This window comes from Gymnoscopelus braueri (genome assembly GCF_963280865.1).
Source record: "Gymnoscopelus braueri genome assembly, chromosome: 9".
NCBI classification, from domain to species: Eukaryota; Metazoa; Chordata; class Actinopteri; order Myctophiformes; family Myctophidae; genus Gymnoscopelus; species Gymnoscopelus braueri.
The window spans coordinates 38,370,831-38,381,757 of NC_137610.1; the positions used below are offsets into that span (position 1 = coordinate 38,370,831).

The following is a 10,927-nucleotide window of genomic DNA, read 5'->3' on the forward strand; positions in this document are numbered from 1 at the left end:
GCAGAAACCTCTTAGCTCCATATTTTTTCTCTGTTCTTTTGCTGGCGTGTTTATGTATATTCCACAGCTTTATCCATCCTTGTTGATAAAGCTGCCCTACCAAAGAGTGTCTCAATTACTAACAATGACGAGCCCTGGATGACTGTACAAATTACAACTCTGATAAGCGCGAGAGCATACGTGACAAAACTGCCAACAGAAATGTACAATTAACTACTTTCAAAGAAACCAAGAGTGCCACGCAGCGATACAACAAGGTTGCAGAGATGTGTTGCTCTAACCCAAAACATTGGTTCAAGTCTTTTAACGCACTTATGGGAATGGAGAATGATGGGCCAGCTGTGGTAGCATGAGTGTGACACTCTGGCCAAGCATGTTGTGTCCGTATGGGACCAAGCAAACCATAATACTTTAATAACTGAGGAGGATGTTACTCACAAGGGGGCAAATACCGGTCCTAAGAATCGGGCATGTCCAAGCTAAATGCCACAGAGTTAATGTGGGAAAGGCAGCTGAACCTTGGGTTCTACACTCTTGTCTGTGTTATGTGATGTCTTATACATTAAGCTTGGGCGGAATAAATGTGTAACGGCATAACAGGGTATTTAGAAATTCCGATGGTATGATCTTCAATATCGTCGCTCCTCTCGCTATTAAAGAAAATGATGTGGTGATTCTGTACTGAGGCAATGTATTATACTGCACAGGATGTGCCACCAGCGGGCACTTTGAGAGCTGAGCTGAGAAAGATGGCAACTGCGCGTGGTGGGAGATAAAGGACTATGTATTTAGAGATTATACCTGATTTATACATGTTTGATGGTGTCGTTCTCCTTGAAACCGAGGGCCCCGACCGCCCGCCTTACCACGTGCTGTAGCTCACCTTCTGCTTGGCCAGCATCTGACAGTATGCAAGACAAAAGGGACGGCAAAGTTTGGAGTATACCGAAGTAGCTCCCCACAGAGGGCTCACTCGATTCCCTCAAGTGCCAGCTGGCACTGCTAACTACACACACGCATTTCATCAAAGTAGTCAGACTCAGAATGCAGTGCAGACAGCTTTGGATAAGTTAGGAGTTGAATGCAATCCAAAGACACTGTCCACTGAAGATAAATTAGGCTATAGCTGGAATACCGCCATGTGTTGGGGGCTAGAACATCCAGTCCATCAACACTCAGTGTTTTTTTTTCTTTTCTTTTTTTAACTCTTATTTTGTAGTTCTTTTGGGAACTACATTGTCCAACAAATTACTGAGACTGCATTTTGAATAAATAAATAAACATCACCTCTCCATGAGGCTGAGATATTTTGAATGTGGCTAATTGATTATTTGTGTTTTGATTTGCAGACACCAGTGGAGGATGTTCCTTTGGCTATTGCCCCATTCCAGGGACGTATCTTGGTGGGTGTGGGTAAACTGCTAAGGATCTATGACCTAGGCAAGAAGAAACTGCTACGCAAGTGTGAGAACAAGGTAAAAGGAATGACACAAATATACACATTCATCCACTGCTAAAATAGTAAAGTCAGAAAGATGGTGGACAAGACGTAAATGTTAAATCATTGTTTACCGTAAGTATGTTAAAAAAAAAACTTGCCTCATAATATAATAATCTTTATTTATATAGCACTTTTTTAAACTAAGTAAAAAAATGCCCAACAACATAATATCAAACAATAAAGAATAGGATGACAAGACGGCAACACACAATAACGGTATCAATGAGATGCACCAATTTCTGCCGCTAGGGGGTTAAAAAGGCTTTTTTATTCATTTAAAAATGGTTATGGAGCTAGCCTGAGGTTCAATGGAAGGCTGTTCCAGAATCTAGGTGGCCCTGATGTAGGGGTGTGCCGATATATCGTCCCGCGATATATCGCGATACGTTTTCGTGACGATATGTATCGTTTTGGGGGGGGAAAATATTGTGACACCTTGGGTCAGGTGTCACACTATTGCCCTATTTGGATTCAAAACAGCTATTGTAGCTGAAAAGCTACAAGTTTGCATGTCTGAATAATGTAAAAACTGAATTATTTGTTTGCATTTGCTTTTTTTCTCCCCCATATATTTTCATAATAAAAAAGTGCGTATCGTATCGAAATTGTATCGAAGTTGTGAGCCCAATATCGTATCGTTTCGTGAAATTAGTGTATCAGCACACCCTTACCCTGATGGCAAAGGCCCGGTCACCCTTGGTCACCAGCCTAGACTTAAGAACAACTAGTAGAGCAGAATCCGAGGACCTCAGGCTACGCACATTAGCAGCTCCGCTAGATATTGAGGTGCCAAGCCGTTAAGAGCTTTAAAAGTTAACAATAAAATCTAACAAATCAATTCTAAAGGTGACTGGCAGCCAGTGCAGTGCAGCTAGTACCGGGGTTATGTGCTCTGGTCTCCTAGTACCAGCAATGAGTCTGACAGCCGCATTCTGCACCAACTGCAGGCGGTGTATGGATCCCTTGCTGAGAGTTGAGTAGAGGGTGTTACAGTAGTCCAGGCGTGATGAAATAAGGGCATTAACAACTTTATGGAGATTTGGCTGAACTATAATGCAAATATGTAGTGATATAAGATATTAATATATTGCTTAACATACTGAGATATTCACTGTTGAAATTATCCAAATTACCACATGGATGGACTGGTGGAGTTTAGAACTCACTTTGTGGTGTAATGCACCATCTTGCTGAGGACGCGAGTTTGAATCTTGAGGTGGTTTATTCTTTAAATATCTGTCAAATGACCTGTGTTCACTGCATGTGACGGCTCTGAAACAGGATGCGTGTCACATATATGGTTTTGGTCACACGTTGAGTTTCTCTAGGCCATGTGGTGGTGCTGCAGGAACTGAAGGAGGGAATTATTTTTGTACCTGTTCACACACCATTTAGAAGTGTTCACATAATTGAAATTTGCGCGACTGTAAAGACGAAACGGAAGTGGGGAGGAGGCTTCACATCCGGTTTATATGTTAATCATGATCAGAGCTTCCGAGTCCCAGACTGTATGACCGGAAACATTTGAAAATTGTGGGAGGCAACAGTCTGGTAACGCGAGACTAATAATGGTGTAAATGTGCAGTGTCAGCAACCCACCAGGAATTTCTTTTCCCGTCCTTGTCATGTATTGGAAACCGTGCTTCCGAGAAATTATATTTTTGTCATCTGTTAAGTTTAGCATGTAAGCTAGCAGGCAACATCATACATTGTATATGCGTGACACGGCCAAATAAGGTTTTGCAATGACTGTAAGTTGAACTTAGTTTGTGGTATACTAACTATCAGAAACTACTATCAGCTTACAGAGAAAGTAAATATTGCACCAGGAGTCCAGGACAGGATAATTAACTAAGGATATTCCAATAATAATTTAATGTAATGCAGTTTAGTATAGGGGTGATGTGTGATGAAATAAATAAAAAACATTTCCATCTCTTTGGAAGCAAACTAAGTATTCCATTGTACATTGCAACCTTTTTTCTTTCTTCTTCAACCACAATACAAATACAACAATTGGATTTGATACAGGAGCCAATAATGAATAATAGCTATTTTGTGCCTGCCTTAACACAACCATATTAGATTTACAAGAGCTTACAAACAAGCAACCAAAATATAGTTTGATAATTGTATTACTGATTTCTAGTATTTAATAGATGAGTGTATAATATGATGTATTATTTCATTTGATTCTGGCTAAATCAAAGCGGTCTTGTCTGTTTTGAGTTATGTGCAGGAAGGCAGAAATAAATCTGACTTCTCCCTGTGTGTGTGTGTGTTTTTCTTTCTGAAACTATATACAGGGACTCATGTGCAGGCCAGTGGTGTATTAAGTGTGTAGCATGATATTTTTAGCCAGCTGTCTATAACATGATTTGTCTGTACCCCTGTCTGTATCTCTATCCCCACAAAAGTAGACCAATCACAGGGCAGCTGACACTGCTGCAGGCAACTGTAGCTGAGTGAGTAGAGAGGAAGGTCGCGGGTTCAACCGCACAGTAGACATGTCGAAGTATCCCTGAGCTAGACATTTAACCCCTAACAACTTCAAAGGTGCGCTCACTTGAGCCATCTGATCAGCCATCTACTGGGTAAATGCAGAAAAGTTATTTCCCCTCCACTGGGGATTAGTAAATACTCCCTTTCCCTCACCCCAAAAACAGCTCATCTGACGCTGCTACGTGCATACAGCGAACCACAAGGCCCTGTTCCGTAACATGTGATCAACATAAGCACACAAAGCTCTCTTCAGCACAGCATTGGTGAACACCTAGTGACTTGCTATTAGTACAAGATATGATATGCACACATATGCCTGTAGATGACCTCTAACCAGCCTCTCTTCTTCTCTCCTCTGTCCTAGCATGTTCCCAACCTGATCACGGGCATTCATACCATCGGCCAGCGTGTGGTTGTGTCTGATGTCCAGGAGAGCCTGTTCTGGGTCCGTTACCGGCGTAATGAGAACCAGCTAATCATCTTCGCTGATGACACGCACCCCCGCTGGGTGACCACTGCTTGCCTGCTCGACTATGACACTATGGCCTCGGCAGACAAGTTCGGCAACATCAGTATAGTAAGTAGGCGTGTGTGTGTCCATGGAGGACGGTATGTGATCATGTGCACGTGTGTTCACAAAGCTGGCATACTATGGCCTCTGCAGAGTGACAGTGTTTGTTTTTGCCTTTTATTTTTGTAACCTTTTGAAAAAAATGTTTTACAGAGTGCAAATGAAGGGCATATAATTAATTTATAATTGTTTCCTCAGGTGCGTCTTCCCCCCAACACCAGTGATGACGTGGATGAAGATCCCACAGGGAACAAAGCTTTATGGGACAGAGGCCTGCTCAACGGAGCCTCGCAGAAGGTAACACCCTTGTTTTCCCTCACCCTTCACGCATCCCTCCATCCATCTTGACTTTCCTCCCACAGGTTTCTTCCTATTAGCTCCTATCTCCTAAGCTCTTACCACCTACAGTATTTCTTAGCTGCTACATCCTTAGAGCCTCCTCCCTCCTCTTTTCCCCCTCGTCTTTATCTGGTCTTATGACTCTTCCTCTTCATCTCTTTTGCTCTTCGCCCCTTCCTCTGAGAGGTATACTGATCTGTCTCCCTTCTGCCCCACCTGTCAACACACAATGCCCTGCGTGAATAATTGTGAAAATGTGCATGCAAAAAAAAAATCAACACACACACACACACACACACACACACACACACACACACACACACACACACACACTATATTTAACTGCTGGTTGAAAACTGTTTAGGTAACAGTTAGACCTGGGAAAGTCCCTCTAATTTAGACATTATCCCATGTCTCAAAATTTCCATTGTCAAAGAGTGTGTCAGCTATTTTCAGGTGTATGTGTTTACGTAAGTGATTTGTGCCATTGTGTAGATTGATTGAAAGTTTTTGTTGGGGGGGGGGGCGGTGGCTTGGAATTTATTTTTCCAAGAATTCTGTTTTTAGATGTGGATGTTTTGGTTGCCTAGATTTAGCCTCTGGCCAAACATCTCTATTCTGTGTGTGTTTTGTGTGGGGAGTGTGAGATTTCTTTGTCAAATGCAACCCTTTAGGTTTGTGTGGCGTGGTAAGGAATTAACATGTTGGACAGACGTTTCTTTCCCCTAAGAGTGCTGGCACTCATGCACGCATTCGCAAGTGCAGCCATCTCACTTCACTCACACAACACACACACAGTTTTGACTTTGTTAAAGGGTACCATTTAAAATTTGGGGTTTACATTCACTTAGCACAACTCCTCCACCTGGTTGTTTGGTGTGTGTGTTGGCGGGGGAGGGGCTTGCCTTCATTGCTAGAGATGTTAAACACATTATATACTAACTGGGATATTTAAGGACCTAGACCTTTTTTGACTGGTGTTGGATATCCACGTGTTCTGCAGCAGAGCTACAGCTCTGCACCGCATGCACTTGCAAAAAAAAAGACTTCTCAGTTTAGTCTGTATGCCAATTCCCTCCATGTGTATAGTTCCTGTCACCACTAAAGCCTACTGTTCACTCTGGGAGGGTGTACTGTAGACAACCACGTGTCTCCTCACATAAACATGAAAGCACCAGCCACAGCACGCTATCCCTCCCAGTTCAGCCATTCAAATTTCACTTGATTTTCTGTTTTCTCAATGGTGTTTTTTCTCTGGAGAGAGACACACACACACTACCACCTGTCTTGCTGTCACGCGTTCTCACATGCACTCTCTCCACCTGATGTACTGTACGCCCCACTGTTTAACTAACACCTCTCCTTGTCTCCCTGCCGTTTTTGTCTGCATCTCTGACGCTCCTGACGCTTACACAACTTGAAACAGTTTTGAAGCAATGTAACCATCACATATGGAGCTTATTATTCTGTCTCTCTGTCTCTCTGCGTCTGTTTGTCCAGGCCGAGGTCATAGTGAACTACCACATAGGGGAGACGATTTTATCCCTTCAGAAAACCACGCTAATCCCTGGAGGCTCAGAGTCACTGGTCTACACCACACTCTCTGGAGGCATCGGCATACTGGTCCCATTCACATCACATGAGGTAATGGCATATACAACTTGGACGAAGATAACACAAAGCAGCATATAGACTGACTGGAATGACTGCTGGAAATAGACAGCTTAGAGTCCTATAAGTCCACAAGATAAAAGGACGAAATAAGTATGTGTGCTGTTTCTCTCTAGTAATCTAAAGACTGATGCACACCAAGCCGACTTCGATAAGAGTCTGGCCAAAAATTGGTTGTAGAGCGTGAGGTGTGAACACTGCCGGAGGTGGTAGAGAGACATCTGTGTGGGTTGTTCACCTGACCTTCAAGCAAAATCGGTGTCGCCGTCGATAAATGGGAGGCTTCTCTCTTCTATTATTATAAATCCACCAGCTTTTTTGCTCATCTGCTGTCATGTCCATCTCCAACAGGAGAGTGTCATTAACGCACAGGGCTGCACGACACACAGTAGCATAACTCCATTGATTCTTTAAATCTCCCTCCCACCGACAGAATCGGTCACCATCTAATTTTAATTCATGTGCTGTGTTCATCTACTGTACACATCCAAAAGATCAGCTGTTACACACACACACACTGTTTCATACAGTTAATGGTTTGGAGTAGAAAGTAGCCTGATAAATGAGCTCCATCAGTGCTTTTCCCACAGATTAACATAACAAAAATACTTGCATGTTGTGGATAAAATGTACACAATTTCTCCCTCATTCACCCCCAACTAAGCATAAGACACACGACGGTTATTGTCCCTGTGAGATTTGAGTATGTTTTCCCGGTGTGTCCACTCACACCGGGACGTTCACAAATCAACGTTAGTCTGTAGTAGTCAGGCTTTGTGTGTAGGGGCTTTTAAGACGTTTTATGTCCCCTGTCATGTTTGTTTAATCATCTAGTCAACTTTTTTTCCTCTTTCAATCTTTCCTTGCTTTCTCCCTCTGCTCTTGTCTCTCTTCCCTGATCTCCCTCCTCTTCCCCATCCTCTCTTCTGTCTCTAGGACCATGATTTCTTGCAGCACTTGGAGATGCACATGCGATCAGAGTTCCCCCCGCTGTGTGGCAGAGACCATCTCAGCTTCAGATCTTATTACTTCCCTGTCAAGGTTTGTACTTAGTGTGCATGTGGGTGCGTGGGCAGGTGTAACAAGGAAACATGCATCCACAAGTTACCTCTGCCATGGGTTACTACCGCAGATTTCCAATAGAATATATGCATTGGGATTTGGATACATTATGAAAATAAGCCCTGTGGCTTATGCTATTCTCGTTTTGTTCAACAAATTACTTTGTCTTTGCATCTTATATATACGTATATTGATCTCAGCGTGTGAACTGTTTTTGAGGCTTTCTATCCCAGTGACATTGATGTGAGGGTACCTTTACTGCAGATTGTATTAAAAACATGTGAGACACTTCGGCGTATGAACCACAAACCTTATTTTCTCTGTGAATTGAAAACCCTATGAGGAAAAAAAAGCATTTGAAATCTGGCGAGGGAACTCATTGCAAACGCACTTCCATGTTTTGGGACTACAAACTGTAGCACACTATTGTCTCTGTGCTCCAATAGTCTCCCACAGTTTCTTTGCATGTCCCACCCTCAGTTGGCGCTACAGTTGCACAGATCCATCCCATTCCATTTGCACCCCGCCTGACCCCTTAGTGGCACTTCATCTTAGTCTGCTTTCTACAGTGTGACAGGTGGCGATTTATATGATCAGTCCCAGTTTGAACCTCATGGGAACTATGGTGCAAGTTTAATTTTGTCATCTTTTTGTCATCTTTTCTTGGCTCATTCTATCCTCTAATTTTCTTCTGTCCTCTTCTCTCCCTCTGCAGAATGTGATTGATGGAGATCTGTGTGAACAGTTCAATAGCATGGACCCTCACAAGCAGAAAAGTGTTGCAGAGGAGCTGGATAAAACGCCACCCGAGGTCTCCAAGAAGCTGGAGGACATCCGCACACGCTATGCCTTTTAAACATGCATGTGTCTGTGTACCCCCCACCCCCTCGGAGGTATGCATTCATTCAAGACAGACGGGAAGGACATACCTTTATTAACACAATTATACGAACACAGGAGTGCAACATGTTTCTACTGAGATATTTTTCCATCAGCTTGAATACACTCATAAAGCTGAATGTGGTCATTAGAAGACTCTAGACAACACAACAACATCACCATATAAATTTGCTGCAAACACCCCAACTGCTAAAGTCACAGATATGGCTGTGTCATTCTCACCTCCCCAAACTAAGTCAACATCCCCATGCACTGACAGGTGCTATGTAACAGACAACTTTGTGAGAAATGTAATCACACCACCTCCATACTGTTACCGGAATCTCAACAGCCAGTACATTGTCTTATAAACATAATTTCCTCTTTCTTTTTTTGTCTTTTATCTTCTGAAGCAAACTGTGGTTTTGGTTCACAGAAAGACGTGCCGCTTTAGCTAGGCTTGAACCCCTCATGTGCATTTTTGATTTGAGGTTGGAACCATTGGCTTTGGTTTCAATATGCAGTGCAGCTTAAGCGCACAGCTGTTGCACTGTTGAGTCACTGTACAGCTCTATTGAGCGTTCGCAATGTCAGTGGTGCCGAGTGTTTTGGGTAAGTGTTTGTTTTGACAGCTCCATGGTAGCTATCTGAAGCTCTGTGCTTTCTTAATTGTCTTCTGTCTGTCAAACTTCTTTTGCACACATGAATTCCTCAGCCACAAGGGATAACTTTGTGAAAACAAAAAAAAAAGAAATACTGGCTCGCCTTCTTCCATGGACAAATGATCTACTGAAAATAATGAATATGTATAATTAATTAATGAAGAAGAAAAAAAGAAGTGTAGAAATTATATTGTAACTATGGATAAGCAGAGTTGCATAAACATAATTCCAAACAGATAACATAATCTGTCTCATTTTCACATAATGGCTGGCCAATTTTAATGAATCCCCCAAAATCTGTTTGTTTTTTATTGTCATTTTCTTTTTTTTATTGTATCAGGTTTGATGAATAGACGGCGCTAGTCCGTTCCATTTTCTTAACCAAACATAATCTGCCTACATTCTATTGGGACCCAGGCTCATTAGGGTGTATCACATTTTCCATCAGGTGAACCAGCCGAAACAAACCCACAACCCATCCTGAGTAATGAGCCACATGTTAAGAAACACTGCCACATGGTCCTCAGGACACCGGTGACAAATACCTACAAGTGGGAAACGGGACACTGAGGATTTGTGTTCGCTGGGTGTTGTTCTTCTCAGCCCTGTAAATTCCCAACCTCAGCCACAAATTTGCTGATACTCCTTTCCATCCACCCGAACAACCCACGCTAGTGCAGACATGGCATTCTGCAGTAGTCAGTGAGTTGAGGGTTTGTGGGAGAGGGGGCAGTGGACCGTTTGTAAATAAAGTTGTTGTTGTTTTTTTTTACATTGTAACTTGTGTTATTGTCATTCTTTTTGTGTGAGTGGACATTCCTCAGATATGCATATATGAGTAATATGCACATGAATCAAGCGGGCTTATTTGTCCGTTATTTGCACATTTCACTGGTTCATTCAGGTGGAACCTTTTAGAAATTACTCATTTGTTTAACCCATTAAAATCAGGAAAACGTCATTTTAGATGTTTATACTTTGGCTATTCAAAAATGGCAGATATACAAGCTCATAGTGCGTCAGTGCCGCACTATGAGTTTGTAGATCTATTTTTGAAAAACCTTTGAATAATTATTTTTTAAAAGTGAACATTCTTAACTCAAATCTTTGCTTCTGGCGGCTAATAGAAATATAATTCTGGCGGTCCTTGACCTGAAAAAGTTTGATTTTTCAGAAACCTGTTTTTAGAATCGGGTCCTCAGATCTTAATGGGTTAAAGGCAGGGCAACAGATAATTGTAAATGCTTGTTATTCAAATGCTTTGAAAAAAACGCATGTGTGTTATTTGACATTCTCATAAACGAATGTTTTATAAATGTTACAAAAAGGTGATGTCCGGAGTGGAGGAACTCCAACCTGGTAAACCCGGCTAAACTCTAAACAAGAAGATATACCATATAATCAATATGCATTAATTTAACCTTTTACAGTAGAGAAGTTTCCAGAGCATTTATATCTGGTTTTGAATGCTAGACATTTACAATGTTCATTATTATACTTAAAGTACTGTCAATACTAGCACCTCGTCCACTCGTGATGTCATCACTGTGGAGTTCCATTCTGCTACCTGAAGGGTGACCTTTTCAAAATTTCTCATTTTAAGTCATTTTGATATAATTATATGAAAAAAATAAACATAAACTAGTGTGTTATATCTAAAGCTGTCCCATATCTGCTGCCCTATCTTTAAATAGTATTGTTGCAGCATGTTGTGCTCTGTTAAACAGGTTTAGGAGAGTG

General features: G+C 41.9%; 1 protein-coding gene across 1 annotated transcript in view; it reads left to right on the forward strand.

Annotated features, from left to right (window-relative positions):
- Window positions 1-9,967, forward strand: part of sf3b3 (splicing factor 3b, subunit 3) — a 30,851-nt gene extending 20,884 nt beyond the window's left edge. The window contains exons 22-27 of the mRNA XM_080438812.1: window positions 1,350-1,475; window positions 4,368-4,580; window positions 4,773-4,871; window positions 6,414-6,557; window positions 7,521-7,625; window positions 8,362-9,967. Of these exons, the coding sequence (XP_080294938.1) occupies window positions 1,350-1,475; window positions 4,368-4,580; window positions 4,773-4,871; window positions 6,414-6,557; window positions 7,521-7,625; window positions 8,362-8,502 (828 nt within the window). The 3' untranslated portion in view covers window positions 8,503-9,967. The remainder of the gene's footprint in view (window positions 1-1,349; window positions 1,476-4,367; window positions 4,581-4,772; window positions 4,872-6,413; window positions 6,558-7,520; window positions 7,626-8,361) is intronic.
- Window positions 9,968-10,927: the final 960 nt, after the last annotated feature.